Source organism: Chelmon rostratus, chromosome 19 (genome assembly GCF_017976325.1).
Source record: "Chelmon rostratus isolate fCheRos1 chromosome 19, fCheRos1.pri, whole genome shotgun sequence".
Lineage (NCBI taxonomy): Eukaryota > Metazoa > Chordata > Actinopteri > Chaetodontiformes > Chaetodontidae > Chelmon > Chelmon rostratus.
The window spans coordinates 21,248,934-21,273,454 of record NC_055676.1 but is presented as its reverse complement, the minus strand read 5'-3'; the positions used below and the strand labels follow the sequence as shown (position 1 = coordinate 21,273,454).

The 24,521-nt window shown below is 41.9% G+C and overlaps 1 protein-coding gene across 2 annotated transcripts; it reads left to right on the top strand.

Moving 5' to 3' along the window:
• The first annotated feature begins 4,281 nt into the window (after positions 1-4,281).
• On the top strand, positions 4,282-22,568 carry fgfr1b (fibroblast growth factor receptor 1b). 2 transcript variants are annotated; one of them, XM_041960029.1, is made up of 17 exons: positions 4,282-4,543; positions 10,105-10,260; positions 13,065-13,166; positions 13,271-13,443; positions 13,529-13,652; positions 13,903-14,093; positions 15,521-15,665; positions 15,781-15,971; positions 16,481-16,626; positions 17,649-17,770; positions 18,603-18,713; positions 18,802-18,992; positions 19,106-19,228; positions 19,318-19,388; positions 20,094-20,231; positions 20,629-20,734; positions 21,212-22,568. In XM_041960029.1, the coding sequence occupies exons 2-17, from the start codon at positions 10,152-10,154 to the stop codon at positions 21,293-21,295; spliced, it is 2,127 nt and encodes a 708-aa protein (XP_041815963.1). In that variant the 5' UTR covers positions 4,282-4,543; positions 10,105-10,151; the 3' UTR covers positions 21,296-22,568. The 2 variants fall into 2 exon arrangements, with proteins under 2 accessions (XP_041815963.1, XP_041815961.1); XM_041960027.1 differs by having other exon boundaries at positions 4,282-4,730; positions 21,212-22,567.
• The last annotated feature ends 1,953 nt before the right edge of the window (positions 22,569-24,521 follow it).

The window sequence follows — 24,521 nt, the reverse complement described above, 5'->3', positions numbered from 1 at the left end:
GACGTCAGTGGACTGGGAGATCTTACTGGACTCACTAACTGGACTGAACTGGACACATTTTACATCTCTTTGACTTCATCATTTAGAGCTTAAAAAAAACCTCACAGATAGAATCACAAACCAAGACAACAACAAGCGCGCGTCAGTTGTGTTCATCACTTTTTAGTGTCCCCCGGAAACAGCTCCCATTGTCGTCAGTTCTGTGTTTTGTTGTGTTTCCTCACTTCGTCTTTCTAAATGCTGCAAGTGTTGTTGAATTGGTGAAGATTGGTGTTCTTCATTTCATTTGTCACATTTGCATTTGTTTTCTTAAGCTGCAGTGTGTTGAGCTCTCTCTCTCTCTATCTCTCTCTCTCACACACACACACACACACACACACACACACACACACACACACACACACACACACAGATAAGCACACAATACCAACATTCACAGCAGCCCACAGAACAATATGCTGAAATTGTAGTTCTCTGCATGTACTCTGTGTACTCTTTCTGTCTCATGGCTATATATATATATATACACATAAGCTTGTGCCTGGAGCTACAGTTTTGTCTACATGCTACACATGAGATACATGAACCAGACAGAACCAGTTTGTACATTGTGGTGCAGAATAAGTTTGTTCCGTATAATTCAGACATGTTATTCTTCTATACAGAATATAAATAATGGTTGTTATGGCTGCACAGAAATGTGATCTGAACGATTGAGCGCCTGCTGCTACAGTGTTCACCTCCATTTCTATTTTGCCATATAATCAGTTCATCATTTGAAGTATTATTTTAATTGGACTTGAGTTAAAAAGAAAGAAATTACACTTTTACTGTTACAGTTTTGAGCTCCTTGTGCTTTGCACTGAGCGTTCCTCAAAGTTTACTTTATACTTCATCTGCACTATTTATTACTTTCACATAAAGATTTCCCATGAAATACATATGTATAGATGTCCGTTTCTGAATATTCACCCAGTGGTTCAGAAGCTTTTTTGTCTTGTGACCTCTTACAGAACGTCTGTGTATTGTTGTGTCTCCTGTTTCAGGCGTCAGATATTTAAACATTTAAACTTCTCATTTGTTTTTGTTTTTTTACATCGATGCTTCAGTATCGACAATCTAATAATGTCTCATAGAATCAGAGATCAGTCACAGGAGACATTTTACTGCACAGACAGTACTTCTACTGCATGAAGCTGATTGTACTGAAGTAAAAGATCTGAATATTTCTTCCACCTCTCCAGGAGTTTCGCCGCCATCAGTGTGAAAAAGAAGAAGTCATCCAGCTGAAGTGAGAAACTGAGCAGGAGAAGCTTTTCATCCTGCCTCCGCCTTTAAAGGTTCATTAACGATCAGGAATAAGTTAAAGTCATTTCTGTTCCCGCATATTTCCCCTGTAACAGGTGCAGGAAATGACTACAGTAAGACCTCTAAAGCTTCAAAATACTGTAACCATGTGAACATAAAGACACACTCACACAGCAACACTTCACAGGCCGCATTCAACAGGAATCAAACCCACATGCTCGGGCTTGTGGACAGAAGCACATTTTTATCCTCCACAGTTTCGCCACAGAATGCTTTTAATAATGTCTCCAAGCATTAACTATATAGTCCAGTGAGAATATTGATTTAGCTTTAAACTCTCGTGATACTAATGTCATCCAACTGTTCCAAAGATCCCTTTTCTACGGTGAACACCAGAATATTTCCATCTGTAGCATCGTTCCAAACCCCTGCAGACGGAGGAATCACTGACAAACTAACTCATTCAGGAGCTTCAGTGTATAGCTGACAGATATCAGGTCTGTGTGTTTAAAACACGTTAAAAGATGTTTGTGAGTATAAACTGCGAACTGATTTACTCGACTTTGCAGTGAGTCAGTCTGAGCGTGCTCATCTCATCAACTAACAGTCGCACTGATGATGAAGCTCAGTCTGTTTATTCCTTCTCAGAGGATCATTTCTAAGGAACATGATGACCCTCTGACCTTTAATCTAGCACCACCGTCTGGCCAAGTCCACCACCTTTAGAAGAACATCACAGTCTAATGGGCACATTAACAGAAAGACGTACTTACGTGTTTTCCATGACTTCAGTCTTCATCCTGAAGCGAACGTTTCTCTTGCACACGTGGTCAAATACTAAGTTTGGTGTAATAATCTAACTGTCAGTAGAAAACCAGCAGAGATTTGACATTTATAGACACATTGCTGGTTACTGAATCATCAGAAAGTACTTGTACCACCCTCAGAGCAGTACAAGTACTGCTGTGGCAACTGGGGCGATGGTACAGGAACTAGATTTAGTCGCTGGTTCCTCTGATTGAAACTCAGATAAAGTTCCTGATTAACCCAAAAGCTTCTTGGTCCCCTGGACAGCAGTGGAAGAAATATTCAGACCCTTTACTGTACTTAAAGCACTTAAAGTAAAAGTACTGATGTAGCAGTAAAATGTTCCTGTCAGTGTTTCTCTATCATATCTGATGTTTGTGGATTAATATTACTGCTGAGCTCATTTGAACTACTTTATATACTGTTGGCTGGTTTAATCTGCAGCGATGCATCATATTCTATAAGATTATCATATGTTTGCAGCGTGGCTGTCCTGTGAGAACCTCAGATCTCCGAAAAAACAGCCTGTTTTCAGCTTTGTGACGATGCCTTTTCCAGCTGATCCAAGAGGCTTATTAAACAGTTTATTTAGCTGAAGAAGGAGGAGAAGTTTCTCAAGACACGAAGGAAAACTTCATCCCTCAGTTTATCACAAACATTCAACATCAACACATCTGGAGATACGAGTTTTTCACTGGGCAGGAAGGAATCTGATAGTAACTGAAGATCTCAGACAAATGTAGTGGAGTAAAAAGTATAAAGTAATGTAAACTCTCAAGTAAAGTACATTGAATTTGTACTTTAATACACTACTTGAGTAAATGTACTTAGTTACATTCCACCGCTGCGCCTGGTGAAGTAGAACTGCTCACCTTCATCTCTTTCTCCTCTCCGAGCTTGACTTGTGTCATGTTTGTGTGAGTATAAGACCTTAAAGTTCTGTTGCTGCAGTCTTAGATGTACTGAATATTAGCATCAAGCTAAATTCGTGCTAAACCGTGCAGAAGCATCTGTTTGGTAGAAAGAATCAGACAATACTGTCTCTGTCTCAGTCCTCTGCTCACAACACACCCGGACAGAAACACTCCGAGTCTTTGTTCACAGCCTGACACTCTCAAACACACATTATGCCAATCTGCCAATGAATTCACAATGCAGTCCATGTGTGGGACAGTCACAGTGTGTGTGTGTGTGTGTGCTGGGTGGTGATGTAACCAGGGTTAGTCTAAACAGCTGATTATGATCACAGGGAAGTGATACAGAGACATTCAGAAACTTTCTCCCCTCTTTCCTCCTGCGGGCCTCGTTTTCATGTCACTTGAGTGGTTTTAATATCATCGTTACCACAAACAGTTTTTACTGCACTCAATACTTTGAATTCTAACATTTACATTTTCCTGATTATACTGACGTACTTTTCCTGAAGCAACATTTTCAAAGCAGGACTTCACCTTCTAGCAGTGTTTTTACAGTGTGGTATTAGTACTTTTACTGAAGTAAAGGATCTGAATAAATGTTGTTGAGCTCACTCACGGTGGTCTTGGTGGGCTCAGTCTTTATATTTTGTCAGATCTTATTTGTTCATCGTATGTTTTGTTTGTAAAATCTGAAGCTTCAAAATAAAAAGCAACCCCGCTGAAGCTGTCGACCAAATATTGTGAAGTAAAAAGTACCATTTGCCAACACTCAGGTAAAGTACGTGTAACTCGGAATTGTGCTTAATTACAGTACTTTACCCCATAATTTTTAACAGTGCAAAATTGCTACTTTTACTGAAGTAAATTATCTTTGTATGTCTTCCACTGTAAAAAGACTTCAGGTGCATCAAATATAGCTTTTGTTTGTTATTAATACAACATGACATCTACATGTGGTAGTTACGGTACATATCACTTTCCCCCACTGGTTTTCACAGTGTGGTATTAGTACTTTTACTTAAGTACAGGATGTGAATACTTCCTAATCCCTAACCAAATCGAAGTGACCACATGAAAACAAGTCAATAGTTAAGCTCTTCAGACTTTGGACTGCAGGAATTTAAAGGAGAGGAAATCCTTTCCCTTCCTGCTTCGGCAAGACAAAGAGGAGGGAGGTGTGCACACGCACGCGCGCGCACACACACACATACACACACACACACACACACCCCGCAGGGCTCCTGGGGGGAGGAAGCTGGATTGCGCCACTCGGTAACTGGAGTCAATGAATCGGGCTCAGGGGTATTAATCGAGCGGGGGGGTAAGCAGTGAGCAGGAGGAGACTCCCCCCGGAGGCGTTTCTTCTTCTCGGTGACTGTGTGTCCACACAAAGCGTCAATGAGCTGCACTTTTCCCACGTTTCTTCTCCAGGAGCGAAGGGCTCGTTTGGAGGAACGCCGCCGGGCTTTGCTGTCCGCTCGCTGGGGTGTGTTCAGGCGACTGAGACCTCTGTGAGTCATTTGGAAAACGTTAATATCAAAGCGACACGTCTGGTTCGTCTGTTTTCTGAGCTGAATTATAGACAGAAAAGTTGTGTACAGTCTGTTTTCGGTCCCGGGTCAGAACCGCTGCTAACGCGTTCAAGCTAACGTAACGTCCCCTCGGATAAACCAGCTAACTGTGGACGGACGGCTACAGGTAACGTTACTAATAGACCTTTTACCTCAAAATTCAGGTTTTGTGCTCGTAATTGTTGATATTTATGAGGTGCTTTACTTAAGTATGTGCGTTTTTTATCTATTAAAGTTGTTTGTGTGTGTTACAGTTGAATCTGTATTTTCCAGTGGAAGAAGTATTCTGAGGTAGCTAAGTTAGCTAAAGTAAAGTAACAGTAAAAATATCGTCAAAATAGTTCATTACAAGAATCATTTGAAAACGTTGTATGGGTAAAAGTATACACGTATTATTTGCAAAATGCACCATAAGTAAAGGTACATAATGCAGCAAAACATCTCATGTGAGCGTTATATCTACTTTTATGTATTATATTGTTTGTTTCTTCAACATAGCATGTTACTGTTTTAGATAGTTTGGAATAACTACTAACCAGTGATTGGAGCAATAACCTGCTCAGATCATCTTCTTAAGTTAAACTAGCCATAAACACACTATAAAAATACTCCACTCCACTACAAGTAAAAGTCCTGCATTGAGAGTGTTGTTTTGGATAAAAATAAATAGTACACACAACTAAATGTTTTTTAAGTATCAAAAGTAAAAGGTACACAAAGCAGAAAGTTCCCTATGTGTGTTTTATCAAGTACTCATTTATTATGCATTCGTAGTACTTGTAGTTCATCTGGGTGGAGCTACTCTTAATTATTTTATGTACTCTTGTGTACTTCAGCCTGTATCACAGCATCAACCTGTACAAGCTCATACTTTACACTGCACCTCCGCTCCACCACATTTATGTGACAGTTATAGTTATAAGTTACTTTTTTATCTTAAGTTTCCTCACACAAAAGCTTTGACCAGGTCATCATGTTTGATGCATTGTATAAATTACCCAACAGTATTTAAAACACTGAAATTATTATTTAATTCTACACCTCAACCAACGCCAACAGCAAAAAGATGCACACACATCACTGATAATAGTAACCCAATAAGGTAAGGTGTAACTTCGAGTATATTTTAACTTATTTTGATTGCAGGACTTTTACTATTTTTACAGTGTAGTGTTGCTACTTTTTCTTAAGTAAATGATCAGAATACTTCTTCCATTACCCTTCAGGTGAGTTAGATACAGTACTTGTTCATTACAATATAAATATAGATGCTACATCTGGTAGTAGCAGCTCAGTATGTGCTTCATTTTGGCTGCTCTGTCTTTTCCCAGCAGCACTGTGGTTAATGAGAGTTTATTTTAATTTAACAGTGCGTGGTGACGGTGATCTGATAGTAATCTGTGTGCAGGCTGTTAAATCACCACCATTCGTGATGTCAATCTGAACGGTTGAAATATGTGGAGTGGGCACGAGGAGTGTGACTCACTTTTCCACTCAGCAGTCCCAAAGTGGGGTATTCTGCAGTGTTTACGCCTCCAAACCTGTAACCCATCCTCTGCTTCTTACAGCCATTAATTCTTATTCACGTCAGGTTAGTCTCCTCTTCCTTCACTCCTTTACTTTCCTCCATGACTTCTCCATTTTCCTTTAAATACACTCTCCTCCTGCCTTCAAATCAGCACGGGCCCTTCCTGTTTGGCACTCGTTGTGCTGTATGTTGCCTTCCAGCTCGGATGGATGGATGGGTGGTGCATCAGTAGTTAGTGTGTTAGTATGACAACTATTCAGAGCTGCCAGCCTGCTGCAGAATCTGGTGTGTAGGTGAGGGCTTCAGCACAGGAAATGTAACGCAGAGGGTGGAGGAAAGTGAGAGAGGTTTGTTATTAAAAACTGAGGAACAGATAGTGTGTTAGAGAGGGTTCAGTGTTTGTAGAAAGAGAGTTATAGTAACGTCTGAAGTATTTTCTTATTAGATCATTTTAGTGAGAGCACGTCTACAGACACAGACCACTTTTACTTTAGTCACTTCATGCATCTTGGATAGATCAGATGGATGTCAAGTGAAGTGTAAATTCATCCATGAAGCATTCAACACATACTGAAATCTGGTGGTTTAAACCACCTCTGGAGGAGATTTGAGATTCATTCCAGCCAGATGTTCAAAAGGTGCGTTAGTCTCCCCAAGACACATCTGTAATCTCTCCTCTTCCCATTGTGTATCCACATCAGTAAGCACTGTGGAAATATTCACTGACTGTCCGATGTTCTTATGAGATCCATGGTCTCTCTCTCTCTCACCCATACAGAGCATTGATCATTGTGGGTGAGAGAGCATTGAAGTGTGTGGGTGAGAGAGCATTGATATGTATATGTGGAAGAGCATTGATCTGTATGGATGAGAGAGCATTGATCTGCATGTAACTGTTGTCTCTCTCATAGTTCATAAATATGAATAATCTGTGTGTGTGTTAGCTTATGATTAGCTGTTAGCTAGCACTAATTAACTGTTATTGTTGTAACTAGACTGTTTAAGTGCAGAAGTTCAGAAACAGTTTCAGGTGCATCAGCATACATAAAGCCCATTGAGCCTTTTGCCTATTCTGACCGTTTACCAAATGAATAGTCTATTAATCAAGGAAAGAATTAACAGATTCATTTGTAATGAAAGTTGCAGTCATGGACTAAGATATGTAGTGAGCAGAGATGTGATTCTGTCTGGTGGCCAAACTCTTTCTAAATGATAGCATCAGCATATAATTTCTGATTTGATATTTCCTGTAATTTAACAGAAGACATCGATCAGCTGAAATCGGCTTTGAATCTCTCTCTGAACTCCTGCAGCTCATTTGGTGCAGTGTGTTGCTGAATGTTTGTGTTAACTGGATGTGCAGGAGGGAGGGAGAACACAGTATTTTCCAGAGTGCTGTTTGATGAGCTCTTTACATTTGAGCCAGTGTGTAAAACAAGAAAAAGTTGTCAACATGGAGGTCTTTGTTAGGAGCCCTTGTGTGCAGCATATAAAACTCTTTAATGCTCACAAAAATCCTAATTTATTTAAAAGACATCTGGCGTCCAAGTGTGTGTGTGTGTGTGTGTGTGTGTGTGTGTGTGTGTGTGTGTGTGTGTGTGCGCGCACGCGCGCATTAATTATGACTTAATAAACCTGGCATGCTCTGCTTTAATGCTCGTCATACTCAGGGACGCCACCCTCAACCACAAGCAGAAGCTCTGCTCACGTGCTTGTCTGTGCAGCATGAAGCCGTAGGACAGACTCGGTCATGAGACAGCTCTGTGGGTCGTGAGACGCGAGGCCGGCAACACTTGTCCTCTGTCTCATCCTGGCTACCAGAGCTGAAGAGGACGAGCTGAGGGCTCAGTGATGGCAGCCAATGTCCAATTGTTTATGAGGCTCATAAGATGATGAGTGTCCTCCTGCAGTTAATGTCCTCTACCATTCTTTCAGTGTTGATGTCATTACCCGGCTGAGGCTAACTTCTTTTAGAGCTGCTGTCCCTCCTGCTTGTCCGGTTTCACCTTAACAGACAATCAAGGATACCAACATGATAGCTTATAAATACAAATGCTCTGCATTTACAAATAAAGCAACATGCAGGAAACCAACAATTACTTTTTACAGGTAAACTTGTATGCTGACATCTGTTGGCTCTTGCTAGCTAACATGATGCATGGCATTCCAGTGAGAAACGACAGCAACTAGCAGTTGTAATGCTAATGCAATGACCTGTAACCATCTACAGGCAGAACCGGTTAACATCACAGATGTGTCCCTCAGACAAGTAATGTTAGCATTCAAAAAGAGATGTTAGCATTCAAAAAAGAAGTTAGCATGTATGAAATCCTTGCTTTTTGTCTGCACAAGTAAAGAGCACACAAACTCCCTCATTCTAAACATTAGTAACTTTAGTACTACAACAATTAGCTGATTAAACAGTTAGTTGATTAACATAAAATGAGTATCTTTGGGTTTTGGACTGTTGGTCAGACAAAAGACTTCTGAAAACATCACTTTGGACTCTGGGGATTTATGATGAATATTTTTCGTGATTTTCTAACATTTAAAGTCAATCATCCATTAATGGAGGAAATAATCAGCAGATGGATAATGAAAATTAGCATTAAGTACAGCCTTAGTAATGTGATTGCAGGTGTTGGTCTGGATGATTGTGTCTCTTCTCAGCTCCCATACAGAGTTAATGTATTTACCAGAGGAGTTTCACACCTTCATGGTGACACATGCAGCAAATGGTGTCTGTCTGTGTTTGTTTAACTGCAGTGAGCACGTCTGTCTGCCTGTGATTTGCTGCTGCACTGTTTGTTTGACACTTGACAGATATTTAGTAGTCACAGGTGAGCTGTGGGGGGAGGGGACTCTGAGTGTCAAAGGTTTATGGATCCACATCATCACGTCTTCACCTACTGTGAGAAACAGCTGCACAAGTGTGGAGAGTAGCAGATGATGTTGGTGCCTCTGTTTGTTTTAATACCAACTGTTTTCCCAGCAGCCACTGGTGTCCATTCATTTCATTACAGCATGAAGGTGCAGAGATGCTGTTTGAGAACAATTTGTTGCCTTTACTTGTTTTATCTTTTAATTAAAAGTGAGCAGAGACGGATGTGAAAACTGGTGGTGCGTTCAAGGACACTCAAATAGGAGGAGCAGGGCTGCATCATGATTATTTTCTTTACTGATTAATGTGTAGATAATTTTTCCTGATTACGTAATTAATCATTAGTCCATAAAATGTCAGAAAAAAGTGAAAAATGTGCATTTACAACAATGCAGAACAAGGTAGAACCAGAGAATGGTTCCCAGCCTTATCCTTTTATATTTATCTTGATCAAAAACAGTTGGAAAGTTTTAATTAACGTGGAACAACTTAAGGTTTGTTTTCTGTAAACTGCAGGAAGCGTCTTCTTCAAATAGATAAATAAATAAATATATACTTTCCATGACAACAAGACAAGATTCACCACTTATCACCTGAAATGTAAAGAAGGAGGAAAAATTAAATTGCAAATCAAGTAAAAATAATAGGTGGAAAAGTACATATTTTTACTTTCTCTGTTTTATCAGTATTAATACAACAGTAATTAATAACAAAGCTTAGATTGATAAAAGACCAAAGATGCTTTATTTCTTCTCTTTCTGTGTTTTTTAACCTATATGTGATTTGTTGACAAGAAGAAACATAAAGAGCAACACCAGATTGATTATTTAACTGAAAAAATAGATCAGCAGATTAATCGACAGCTGAAATAGTCACGCAGCCCCTCTTCTGTGAAATAAATGGAACGCATTGGCTGCCTTGAAGGGACGAAATCAGTGTTGAAGCTGATGGTCTGTTTGGAGAACGTTCATCAGTAACGCAAAGTAAACACAATTTGCAGTAAATTGCTTAAACGGTGGAAAAAGCGGTAACAATGACGATGACGAGCATCTCTTCTTCTTGTGAATCTGATTTTATTGTCTCTCTCTGCAGTGTGTTCCCAGCCTGGAAGTCTCAGTGCGTTGATGTGTTAGGACACAATGTCTCCCCCCCGCTGCTTCCAGCTGCTGCTGTCCTGCATCCTGCTGGTTCTGCTGGTCCCGTTTCCTCGGGCTCAGTCCAGACCGGCCACAGAGGAGAGAGACGCAGGTAAGACACTTCACAGATGTCTGAGGGTCAATGCCACAGGTCTGTTCTGGAGAGCTGGAGGATGTGAGGAAAATCTCTAAATGTGGTTTTTATCGGACTGATTCATGGTCATTTTTCTATTAAGTTTAATTTTAATTAGTTAAATGATGATTCATTGTTACAGTTATGAAAAATCTGCAGCTTAATGATAAAGAAAAGCAGGAAATCGTCAACTTTAAGAGGCTGGAACCAGCTTCAAAAGGGACTTTTGCTTAGGATGATTATCAAAATAGTTGCTGATTAATCTCGGATAACTAACTAATTGATTGGCTAATCATTTCAGCTCTAAAACTACTAGTAAAAGTAACAGCGTTAACTTGCTGCAGCTCGTTAAGACACTGTTAATGATGCAAGCTATGATTAACATCTGAAAAAAAAGGCACTTATGTGTCTCTGCCTCACAGTTGCTGGTGCTGCTGGTGAGTTTTTAAACCTGTTGTTTGGGGCTGTTCCTCCTCTCTATTGTTTGAGGGCTCTTTCATGTCTGGTCCCAGCTGTGGTCATGGTGTTTTAGACTCTCAATTATAAAAAAGGTTATAAAGCTTTCCAATGAGCGCATTTCTTTAATAGGAAAGTGACTTTTTCAAGGTTTGGCTGTTTTTGGCTCTGAGGCATCTGAAACTGGTTAAAGTGATTTTTCATGGTGTAACCGAGGCTTGGCTCTCAGGGTGCTGGTTATGGTCTGTATATCCTGTCCAGACACAGTAACACAGGAACAGATGCACTTAGTCTGGTGTGTTATGGCCGCTCAGACTCTCTCAGGCAGAAACACAAGAAGCCCCTTTCAGAAAACCTTCATACTTCCTGCCAGTATTTGTGTCTGCGTGCACATACATGTATATATACCTTCTGTGTGTGTTTGTCTTTTTGGTTCCAACCATCTGGGATCCAGCTGAGTGCAGGTCTATGTAATACTGTTGTTTCTGAGCCCATAAATTCTTGTTTTCCTCTCAGTCAAGAACACATCAAATTTAGCCTCTCTGCTGCAGACTCCTTCCATAAACAAAGCCTGCTTTCAATTTCCCACCTCACTCAGTTGTATTCTCTCAAATGAAGGTTCAGTCTTTTGAGATCAAACCGCTTCCCTCTCGTACACTTTCTGCTCCCCGAGACTGAGGATAAAACCAGTTAAATATTCCTGTAAGTGCCATGAACTCAGCTCAGTTCTTGTAAAAAAGCATCCCTAAAACCCAGCCCTTTCTAACCAGGCACACTGATCTTTTTATAAACTGTGTGATGTGTTTAACAGAAGCTGCACATTTGCCATAATCTATATTTTCAGCACCACAACACACGGTTTTACAGGGATTCCCAGCTTCCCATGTGTCTCAGAGGGCTGGCTTTGTGTCGTGGGCTTCTCCTGCTCACCTTCACCATGACTTCCAGAAACACAGTGAATTATGATTGGAGAAGGTTGTGCAGTTTTCTGTTTGTTCTCATCACACCAGAGTTATATTTTTAAAAGCTTAATCATCGACTGTCTACAAATGATGTCTTTAGTGTATGACAGTGGCTCATAAAGGTGCGTTTTTCCCTAATAAACAGTCCTGTCTCTGAATCATACCAGACACTGCTGAAACTGAGCATCTTGGTCCGTCTAACTGGGCTCTTTTAGTAATAAAACAATAGATGGAACATAGAGACGTACTGTGATGACCAGCAGCAGCTTCTTTATCTTTCTAACACAAGTATCAAAAGACAGGACTTACAGCAACTCTGAGGGGACACCCGACCTCAAACACTGAAACACCAGCAGAATACACATAGTCTTTATGGATAGAAGAGATTATGTCCACTAATGTCCACAAAAACCTAAATAAGACTGAGAGTGTGCAGCCATGCTAGCAGCTCCGTAAGGCAGCGGAATGCTAATGTCAGCATGCTAATATGCTCTCAGTAGCAATGCAAACATGCCGCTGTTTAGCAGGTATAATGTTTGTCATGTTCACCATCTTCGTTTAGCATGTTAGCATACTGACATTTGCTAATTAGCAGTAAAAACAAAGAATGGGGCTGATGAGAATGTTATTAGTTTGGAAAGCTGGTTAAATAAAGCAAGACTTCAGGCTTTAGTAAACTATTCTGGACATTTTCAATATTTTCTTACATTATAGAGGCTAAAGGATTACTAATAATTACATAAATAATCTGCAGATAGCTAATAATTCTATGCCATAAATTCCTCTTTTAAAAGTTTTAATGTGAGTGTTGGTGTGTTAATGAATGTTAAGGGATAAATTTGGGTTCAGCACTTAAAATTCTTTCTGCTTTCAGTTTTTAATGATGAAACATTTTCACATCGTTTTGTCATTTTCAGACATTAGGAGTAGAAGTGCTGCAGTTTCCTCTCAGTTAAAGAGGTTCAAAGGAAACACGAAGAACTCTTTTTTTAGCCCCCTCCTCACTGCAGCACTTTCCATTCAGTCGCTGAGCAGAGAAAGACTGGAGGGGTGTGTGTGCTGTTTGCTGTTAATGGCCGGGGCAGATAGGGAGGAGGTCTCTGAAGTTTCGGAAGTGGTTGGGTGTAGTAACTGAGCTGTGGCGACAGCTCCTGTCTGCCCGGCTGTCGAGTAGGAAGGCTTAAAGCCTCATTCACAGCGACCCTTTTCTCAGAGCTGGGGTCAGAGGTCTGAGGTTAATCCACAAAGTGGCTTCATTGTCTGTTGGAGGGAACATCTGAGACTCGCAGTAAGAAGCCTGAAGATCCGCCTGTCCTGTTTTCACAGTTTTCTGAACAACTTTTGAACATCTGACTTCTTTTGTAGCCGACGCAGTTAAATCCTCTGAAGACGAAGAAGACGATGAGTCATCCTCAGAGGAAAATAAACTGTCCAATGAGCTGTCAACAAGCAACGAAAAGCTCCAGAGTAAGCCTCAAAATTTTGTTCTGTCCCTCTCTCTGTTCTTTTGTGTTGGAAACATAAATCAGCGTAAACACAAATGATTGTAATCATGGTGTTTATCTCGTTAGCGTCGGCGCCTCAGTGGGTGATGCCAGAGAAGATGGAGAAGCAGCTCCACGCCGTTCCTGCCAGCAGGACCGTAAAGTTTCGATGCCAGGCGGTTGGAAACCCTGTTCCCTCCCTGCGCTGGTACAAGAATGGCAAAGAGTTCAGGAAGGACCAGAGAATCGGAGGGTTCAAGGTGTGTTTTTCACCCGCTGAGACAAAACAACAGCGGTCAAACAGCTTTTCTTCACGATTTTCTTTATCTGTCCTCATTCTTTCAGATCAGAGACCACATGTGGACTCTAATAATGGAGTCAGTGGTTCCATCTGATAAAGGCAACTACACCTGTGTGGTGGAGAATGAATACGGGAGTCTCAAACACACCTACCTGCTGGATGTAGTTGGTAAGAAGACAAACCTGTGTGGGTTAGACAGATCCGTTCACACCGAAGCACCTGAACATCAGGAAAAAAACACCCGAATGATGAAATCATCTTATATGTTTTGTTTGTTTTGCTCAGTTTTCCGTGAACACACTGAATCACCAAGCTGGTGTTTTAAGATTTAACCACTCTGGACACTCTGAAGACAGTTCGGATGAGAACAGGACACAGATCGATGTGCACTGAGGTTTTTTCAAACCTTCTGTTCCAGAGCGCTCTCCTCACAGACCGATCCTGCAGGCAGGTCTGCCGGCTAACCAAACCGCTGTTGTTGGCAGCAACGTGGCGTTTGTGTGCCGAGTGTTCAGCGACCCGCAGCCTCACATCCAGTGGCTCAAACACATCACCGTCAATGGCAGCAGAGAGGGACCAGATGGACACCCGTATGTCCTCATTCTCAAGGTCAGGTTGGACGAGTTGATCAGTAAAAATAAAGTCTCATGACACCACAGGAAGTTTAGATACAGCCAGTAACTGACAGGTGTAACTGTCACGAAGCTACAGCTGATATAAAAACAGGAAGTGGAAGATTTTGGCGGTTTTGTTTAAAACAGTTTGTTGAATGTTAGAATAGTTGCTGATTAATATTCTGTCAAATGACTGACTGACTACTGTCAGCCAGCCAAATGTCTCGCTGAGCCAACCTGTGGGAGCCTCTGCTCTCCATGTGCTGTGTAAATAAAACTGTCTTTCATCGAAAATATCGCTTACCTCCTAACATTGTTTGTTTGGAGGTTATGTTGCAGTTTGTGATGCTGCAGTGACTTCCTGTTTTTGTTTGATTGGCCAGTTCTCAGATGTTTTGTAGCAACTTGTTTAGGCATTATTAAAGCCTTTAATCATTAACATATTCTTTAAATTTTAATAGTGCAGCTTAGACAAACAAACACAGAGAAGGATTTAAGTGTAGCATCTGCAGGGAAGTATTATTAGAAAACAATACGCTTTGAATTTTAAACAAAACTGACTTTGTGGTTCAGAATGATTTTTTTGTACTTCAACCTTTTGTCTTCAGTATGTATGAACCGATTTTAATGGCAGCAGCATGTGAAGATAACTACATGTAGGAGGTCTGCTGTGATTCACTGACATTAAAGTGAAGTGTATTTGTTCCAACCTTCACCAGCGGTGGTTGAGCAGGTCTCTGCTGCACGACACTGGTTTCATGTCTCTCTGATGGAGGAGAGTAAAACCACATCTGTGGTGTATTATTTCAGCGTGATGAAAGACACTCGGGCAGAATGCTGTGTTTTGCGTGGCATGAAGCCAGGAGCTGTGCACATATGTTCCTGAATACAATGAAAGTCTAATGATAAAAGAGACGGTTTCAAACAGAATCTCAGTTATTTACTCATATCTTAACCATGAATGTCAGGAGCAGCAGCCAGAGAGAGTCCAGCACAGCCCGGGACTGAACCCGACCAGTTACCTGCAGACAGAAGCTCGAGCTGCCTGCAGGCCTGAAATACACAAATCATAAAAATTAATGAAAAAACAGTGATTTGTTTTTTTCAGTGTATTATGACACACGACAGGCAGGTATGTGACACTCCTAATTGTCAAAAACTCAACAGGGATAAATTAAGAATAGTGCTTTTACTGAGGAAATAAAAATGTCATTTTCTGCAACAAAATTCTGGTTCGTTTGGACTTGACGCCAGAATTAAGATGAACTTTTCGTCTCTGCGGTGCAACCAAACATGACACCACATTAGCATCAAGCTAACTAGTCTCAGTGTATTGATTAGTGTGGAGTTTGCAGCCTAACTTAAGAGTGAACCTACATTTAGCTGGTGGTCATTATTATTTCATGTCTCATTTCTTTCCAGACTGCAGGTTTGAACACAACAGATAAAGAAATGGAGGTTTTGACTCTGAAGAACGTCACTCTGAGCGATGCTGGAGAATACACCTGCCTGGCAGGTAACTCGATCGGCGTCTCTCATCACTCTGCGTGGCTCACTGTCGTCGACGGTATGTTACGATATTCCGAAGCTTCAGAAACTAGAGACCATCCTTAAGAAATGATCAACAGCGTTACGGTGACGACCAGGATCTGATGTTTGTGCTCCACTGTCTCTCACCTCAGACCTGCCCCCCTCCCCGCTGCCCTCTCAGACATATTTGGAGATCTTCATCTATTGCCTCGGCTTTTTCATCATCATCATCCTCACGGCCACAGCAGTCATCTGCAGACTCTGCTGCGCCCCGAAGAAAAGCGACTTCGGCAGCCAGCTAGCCGTCCAAAAACTAGCCAAGAGCATCCCTCTGAGGAGACAGGTAACATGTCCGTCCCTGTCTCTGTTTCCCTTCTGTCTTTTGTCTTGACCTCCTTGCTGCAGTAAATGCGAGTCTCAGCTCTGACTGGTTCACACTGCCAGCTAGATGTTTCTCTAAGACATTTATGAGGAGGTCATGTGACCTGGCGCCACCGCATCCGCCTCACATATCACATTAACCTTTGAATTCATGCCTCGTGTCTTTCGCATTCATTCAGATGAGCGCTGAGCTCCCTGGTGCGCCTCAGAAAGCTCTGATGTCAGCATGTGAAAAACAAACATTTGTCTCTGAGGTGTAAGAGTGTTATACTTCTTATTCAGGTCATGCAGAATGCAGGTTATAACACGTCCTGCTCTGTCCGTCCTTCACACTGTGGGCTAGATTATAAATCTGAGCAGGTATTTGACAGAATGCAGGTACAAGGTGATCACAGACAGGAAGTAAAGTAAGGTCTTCCTGTTGAATGAGGTCATGTAGCGCAGCCTCTCACAGCCTCTCTCCTGCTGCAGGTATCAGTCGAGTCCTCATCCTCCCTTCAGTCTGGAATGTGTTTGATGCGCCAGTCTCGTCTCTCCAGTGCAGCCACCACCATCCTGGCAGGAGTGTCGGAGTACGAACTTCCCTACGATCCTGTGTGGGAGCTGCCCCGTGACAGGTATGGCCGCCTCCATGCACCGTCTCACTGCCGTTCAGTCCCTGTCCACCATTCAGCGAGAAGCTGCAAGTTCGATGCTCCAGCAGCTGAATAGTTCCTAACAGCACTTTTATTCTCGAGCTCTCTGATCTGAACTCCTGAGTTTCTTCTACATGTGACGATGAGTTGATTCTTGTTTTATTTCTCAAGACACGGCGAGTCTTTTGACTCCCTGCAGTCTTTCAGTGGCCCAGCCTTCACTAAACGCTACACCCTTTATTTAATCCTGTCTTCTGTTGTTACCTTCTGTAACCTCATGACAAATTACATCTGTCTACCAAGTGGCTATAAAAGTGTTGCCACTTGATCCTCAGAAACCCACAGAATCATTTCTGTGTTTAATTTCGATCCGACTTGTGTGGCCATCCTCGACCTCCCAGAAAAAAACACTACAAAATTCTTGTTTCACACCAAAAACATTCATCCAGAAAAAAAGAAGTATGGCGTTCAGGTTATTCCTGAATCTTGACAGGAAGTGATCTCATGTTGCAGTTTGCATGTTGCAGATTTTGGTCTTACCGGTGACAGCAGTCCCCCACCAGCACTGGTCTCTTTCCAGTCTAAACGCCCACTCAGTGATTTCTTAGTCAAGGACAAAATTGTCACATTTCCTGCCTCCCTCTTTTCTCTGCATAGACATTCAGGTCAGAAAGAAGAGGTTGACACGCTGACACATATAGACATGTAAATGCATTTTTCCAGTAGTTTACATGTCGATGACAGTGTGAAGGTAAAGGTCAGTTACTTCATTCTCTGGTCGTTTGTTGGAGGGTTGGGCTGCAGACGCCATGTGATGGCTGCTGCCTCCTGTTTGATCTCTTCGGTTTCTAATGTGCCTGCATGTGTTTGGATTCTTGTATTTTATTTTTGCTAATGTAAAGCCAGTTATGGTGTAACTGTGCAGCTGGAGCACAGCATTGTCCTGGTAGCCTCACAGTAAGCCCACAGTGCTCACTGATATGTCGGCTGTGTGTCGTCCTCAGGCTGACGCTGGGGAAGCCTCTGGGAGAAGGCTGTTTCGGTCAGGTGGTTCTGGCGGAGGCTGTTGGGGTTGACAAAAATAAACCCACCCGCCTCACAAAGGTGGCTGTGAAGATGCTCAAAGGTGAGAACGACTTTCTGATCTCTGGATTATGGCAAAAACAGTTTAAACTGAAATATATGATAATACTTTATCTTTTTATTGTCATCTTGAAAAGTAAATATAAAAACAACAGAGAACAGCTTAAAAAAGACAGATGATAGTTCTGACTGCTTATTTTTCACAATGAAACCATTTCCTCCATCTTCCCTCATGTAGCTGTTTATTTACTGTTAACTTTGACTCTTTGCATCAGTTCATTTCAGGCCTTGATTCACAGAAATTTAATGAGAACAAATAATAATAAACCTATTCAAACATAGTTATAAAGTGCTTTAGATGGTCAAACAAAAAATAATATGAAGATAAAATGGAATAAAACACAAAACAGCAACAACAATGACAATAATAGCAGATCAGTCAGTTTGGCAATAAAGCAGCATTGTTATTATGTGAGTTTGAGAATTATTTAGAAAATGATTTTGCAGCTTCAGACCAGAATTTAGGTTAAACTATAATTTATTGATTCTATCGATTGATTTATTTACTAATGAACTTGACATCCAAAACTGTCCAAATATATTTAATATATTATTTTAAACACGTTATCTTCCTGATTTGGAGTAAAATCTGGATATTTTCTTATTTCTGAGAAGATGATGAACTCTTGATTCACATTTAATTTGTGGGTTGGTTGTTTTTCTCTTGTGTTTCATTTTTGATCCACAATCTAACAGAAGATCTGATCCACCTTTTAGTTGATTTAGTTAGCCTTTTCCTCTTTCTTGTTCCATATTAATCAAGTGGAGACAGAAAAGTGTGTTAGTTTAACGTGAAGCTGAATCGTTCTGTGCAGCGGACGCCACAGAGAAGGACCTGTCTGACCTGATCTCTGAAATGGAAATGATGAAGATGATTGGCAAACACAAGAACATCATCAACCTGCTGGGAGCCTGCACTCAGGACGGTGAGTCTGTGTGCTGCATGGGTGATGTGTGTCAGTAGTGATGTGTGTTGTACAGATGTGACACCTCCACCTGCCGTGTGTCCGTCAGGCCCTCTGTACGTGGTGGTGGAGTACGCCTCACAGGGTAACCTGAGGGAATACCTCCGGGCTCGTCGGCCGGTCGGGTTGGAGTACTGGAGCGGCTCCAGGCAGGTTTCTCTGGGCGGTTTGGAGCTCATGGAGCTGGTGTCTGCTGCGTACCAGGTGGCCAGAGGAATGGCCTACCTGGCTTCAAAGAAGGTCAGCTCATCATCAGATCGGAAGGTTCTGCTGTGTGTGCGCTCAGAGCTAATGCAGGACGGCGACAGGAAGTGAAGCTGTTATGAACCATGTGCCTCCTCTCTGTTGTGCAGTGTATTCACAGAGACCTGGCAGCGAGGAACGTGCTCGTCACAGAAGATAACGTGATGAAGATCGCTGACTTCGGTCTGGCTCGAGACATCCACCACATCGACTACTACAAGAAGACCACTAATGTAAGACGGACGGACTTTAATAGAATCAATATTAGTATGAAGATGACTTGACGAGATGTGTTGTGACTGACACTGTAATGTCCCGACAGGGTCGTCTGCCGGTGAAGTGGATGGCACCAGAAGCTTTGTTTGACCGTGTCTATACGCACCAGAGTGATGTGTGAGTTCAACGTTAATGAGAGTTAAAAGAACCCGAACATATTCAGATCGCTGACACAAAAGCATCAAGTCATCTCCTCGGAGAAGCCGGAACAAACACATATTTGGCATTTTTGTTTGAAAAATGACTCAGCAATTACCAGTAATTGAAAATAGCTGAAAGGTCATCTCTTTTGCACAAAGAGAAAAAAATGTATGTGTGATTAAGCATTTAACACTGTGACTGAGCTTAAATTAAAAAATAAGATATAACATGTTTATCACTGAGCTTTAGGGGTGCTGTTCAGAGGCTGGCTAGCTGTTTCCCCCTGTTTGCAGCCTTTATGCTAAGTTAAGTTAGCCGACTGCTGGTCGTAGCTTCACATGTGAACAGACACACAGCTTACACAAATCATGTTGAAATCACCCCAAAAATATATATATATATTGTAAATCTCTTATATGACTCATGATGCAACAGCAGCCTCTTATAGAATTTTAATCTAATTTATGCCTGAATTCCATGAAAGATGTGGTGGAAATAAAGTGGAAATATTAATGATGAATATAATTAATGATTGATGCCTTTCCATTAAGTTCCCTGTGACGACTGAATGAAGCATTTATGTGACTCCTGTCTCACACCCCTGCAGCAGATAAATGATGCCACTTACATTTTCCACGTCTGAAAGGGTTTTTGTAATGTTTCCTTCTGTTGCTGCTGCAGGTGGTCTTTTGGTGTCTTGCTGTGGGAAATCTTCACCCTTGGGGGGTCTCCTTACCCCGGAGTCCCCGTGGAGGAGCTCTTCAAGCTGCTAAAGGAAGGTCATCGCATGGAAAAACCCTCTGCATGCACGCAGGAGCTGTGAGTGGATCCACACTCAACACCCCACCTCGAGCCTTCAAATGGAAACGCAGCTTTTAAACAGATAACAGTCGTTTCACTCTCTGAAGATAATTCATCTGTGTTTAGGTTCCAGATTACTTCAGTTCTGAGTTATTTGCTCTTAACTGGAGTATTTTAGGGCTCTTTGATTTCCACAAAAGAAAACACAAACTGAATCACAGACTTTGATAATCAAAATGGGATCAACTGTAAGAAAACTACACTGTAGCGTGAGCTTACTGACAGCATCATCGCTAACCTTTACTTGTAATGTACTAGTAACTAAAATATTTTACTTTGTTGTGCTGATACTTCTATTTTGGTAGGAGACCTGTATACATGTTCGGTGTCTGAACGCGGTTTTGTGTTTTATCAGGTATCTGATGATGAGAGACTGCTGGCACGCCGTCCCGTCTCGCAGACCAACTTTCCAGCAGCTGGTAGAAGATTTAGATCGCACGCTTTCTCTCATGGCTAACCAGGTAACGTGTTTTCACATCAACATTCAGAGTTTAGAATACTGAGCTTAATTTTGACATCTGATCATCTGTTTAGACTTTCAACACAACGGTTCCATAGAATAAGTGGATGTTTAAAGTGTGAAGCATTCAAGGACAGTGGGAAATTCTATTCTTAAACTGAAAGTTCTGCTTTTTTTTTTTTTTTCAACGCTTGCACATAAACCAGCCCTTCTTTCACATTAACTAACCACTTCACTCGTTGCATATCAGGTGACTCTTCAACTGCTCCCATCTCTTATTATACTCTTGTGTGTCAACTGACATTTCAACAGAGCACGCACTTCAACTACCTCCAGTGCTTCAACTGCTTTCATTTGTTACTCTACAGCAGTCAAACAGTCATTCCAGTTGTCGTGTTCACTGATTTCACTGTTTCATTCTTCTGTTCCTGCCATCAAACATCAGCCTCACTTCGCTGTTTTTACTGTGTCTCCTCAGGAGTACCTGGACCTGGCTGTTCCTCTGGTCCAGTACTCGCAGGTCGGCTCCTCTTCCTCGGCTCATTCCTGTAACTCCACATAGGCGTCCTGGGAGCCGTTCCCTTCCTGGATCACCTTCATCCCGTTTCCTCTGCTGCCGGGGCGGCGGCGGTCCCAGACGAGGCCGGACGGAGGAGCTCAGACGAGCCGCTTCACCGCCGTCTATCAGCAGCAGCCTGATGTGAAGAACAGCTGGATTGAGCTGGACTCCAAGCGAGGCCTCAGGAAGCAGCTCACACAGCATCTCATTCATAAAGGGTGTAAAGACTGAGTTCACCCTGTGAGAGCCGGGTTCGGTTCCGGGTCTGCCCATCAGTGCTGTGGTTAATAATAACGTTCTCAGTGTGAATACTGTAAATAATAGTTTGTCATATGGAAGATCAAACTGGATTTATAAGAGAAGTATGAAATAAGGAGATAGAGGGAGTAAAGCAAACTGTACTAATAACTGAATGAATAAAATACACAACAACATGTACAAATAAATCTATAAATGTGTCAAAAACAAACATTTCTTAATCATTTTACTTTGTATTTTTCCATCAGCAGCCCTTCATAATCCCTTTGGAAATAATTCATTAATCATTTATAGATTTATTTCTCAAGTTCTCTGTGTATTTACTTTCAGTTATTTAATTTCCAGTGATATTTATGTGTCTGTCGTCCGCAGTAATGTCACGTTGCCAAAGATGACGTTTGCCAGTCTTACAGTCCAACATTGCACTTATCCTCCAGCTGATTGCAGCCATTTACAGAAAATGCTTCTTGTTGAATGTGTAAAATAACTGATTAACAGTATTAAAATCCTTTTGAATTTTTACTCTGGTGGAGATTTGATGTGATTAAATGACAAAATCCAAGACTGTACCAGACTGAGCAAGATGATTCCTGCTGTAAAGTTGACATGTTAATTTGGGACGCCTTCTTTCTTTATAACCCTGTACCCAGACGTTAGCCCCTTGCACCTCCTTCCTGATGACATCACGCATATTGCGAAAGAAAGCGAGCCGTGATTGGTCGAGGATCAACATGTGGTCTGTAATGCCTTGCGGCTGAGATGAGGATTTATGACTCTAATCACCAAATGTGACACAGTGAGGATCTGAGCAGGACTGTGGAGTCTGAGGCTGGTGATGGAGTCGCTGTCGTCATCACACTGAGTCTGAGAAACACCAGCAGCTCCAGGTTTAAACAATCCTGCTGTGTGATCGTTCAGAGCTGATAGAAACACTCTCAGTCTGATGCAAACCAGTCACACCTTGTGTGTGTGTGTTTGTGTGTGTGTGTGAAGAATGACCTTGGAGATGAAGATAAAACATGAGTCCCAGTGCCTCCAACAGCAACCATTCACTTGTTGAATATGTGTGTGTGTGTTGTACAAAAAGATGAATTGTGGAAAGAGAAGCTTGTTCAGGGCCTCTGCACCATCTATCACACACACACACACACACACACACACACACACCTTCCTCCGGCTGGTTTTCTCTGCAGAGCCTGAAGCAGCGTTTCCTTCCCACAGAGAGGAAACGGGGAGGGAACGTTGTGTTACATCCGTCAGGTGGCTCCATCCATCATGTTCTTCTTCTGTCTGTGACACTGACTCCCTCTGTAGCCGCTGGCTGACTTTAAACTGCTGTGCAGCGTCTCACACTGAACTGAACTGAATGGCCTCTGGCTGCCACTCATCCCTCTCCTTCCTGTTCTCTGCAGTAATACCATCCATGTTCCCCTCAGAGGCCTCCGGCTTCCCTGAATCCTCTCCAAAGTGTTCTCGCTCCTGCAGGACGCTCCTGCAGGACGCTCCTGCAGCTTCATGTGATTTCTCTGATTCGGTCCTGCTTTTTCCAAAATAAGTCACAAAACCTCTTCAAGAAAAAAAAGTCCTCTGTGCTTCTATTCTGCAGCGGCATGTCTAAACAAGCTGACGTTGAGCAGGTGTACATGTTCACCACAGTGTGCTAGCACGCTAACGTTTGGTTCAAACGTTACAGCCTGAAAACCGGTGTTGTGATTTTTGTGCATATATGAAAAAATGTTGATATCAAAGTCTTTCAGGAGGTTTATAAGCAGGTGTGTCTGTGGCCTCCAGTCATGAAACACCTGCATTGTGCTGCATTCATGTCCAAAGACCCCTAAGACCAGAATAAAATCATGAAATCATTAAGAATGAATCCTGTTTGCACCCGTATCAAGTTTGGAAGAGTGAAAAATTAGTGTGCATGTAAACAGAGTGAACATGTTAGCATGCTAACTTTAGCACTTAGCTCAAAGCACTGCTACAACATCAGAGCTGTTAGCATGACCGTACACTCTCATGTTTAACTTTTATTTTGTGAGCTGAACTCTTACAGATGCTCTTCCACACATATTAACTTCTAAGATAAGCGATAAGATAAGATATGACTTTATTAATCCCCCGCCAGGGAAATCAGGGAGTCACAGGCAGCAGCAACAGTAGCAGGAAGTGAATAAAAAATACAAAAAAGAAAAAAACACATATATATGTATGTATGTATATACAATTATTTATACAATGTGATAGAAAAATGTGTAAAATTGCACATGGTAAAATATGGATGATTAAGTAGAGTGTTTGTACTACTGCACAGTAGATGAAATATATGTAACACAGTGGGAAAAACATAAATATAGGCTCAGAACGTAGAAATGAATATGTGATATTGCACAGATATTGGGTGTAATATCAAGATGTGAACCATAAATCACACAGCAGGTGTATTAAGGTGCTACATTAAACATTCTGCATTGTTTCTTTGCTTCTTTACTTTCTCAGTTTGCTTTGCACCGTCTGATTCATGCTGCGGAAATATTTGCTGTGCTGCACACTCGAAGGCCTTCAGCAGACACACATCACATCTGTTAACAGCCGCCTGCCCACCTGTCAGCAGTGACACCTCAGCAGACTCTCAGGTAAACACACCTCCACCGGCTGGAAAGAGGGGGGGGCTGGTCCTCTTTCCCACCCGGCCTGATGGAAGTTAATGGGCCATAGCGGGAGGTGAGGAGCCATTATGGGTCACTGTTTACCTTGTGTGACAGATGGCCGAGTGAGAGCCATCATGGTGTCACTTAACACCTCCTGCAGGACCCAACAGGCCTGAACAAATACTGAACCGCCGTGAGGTGACTCTACTCTCAAAGGTGTGTCAGAGGTGCAGGAAGTGCTGAAGTCTTCTGCCTGAGTAAACATAGCAGAACCACAGCATAGATACTGAGTACTACAAGTATCAGCATCAAAATACACTGAA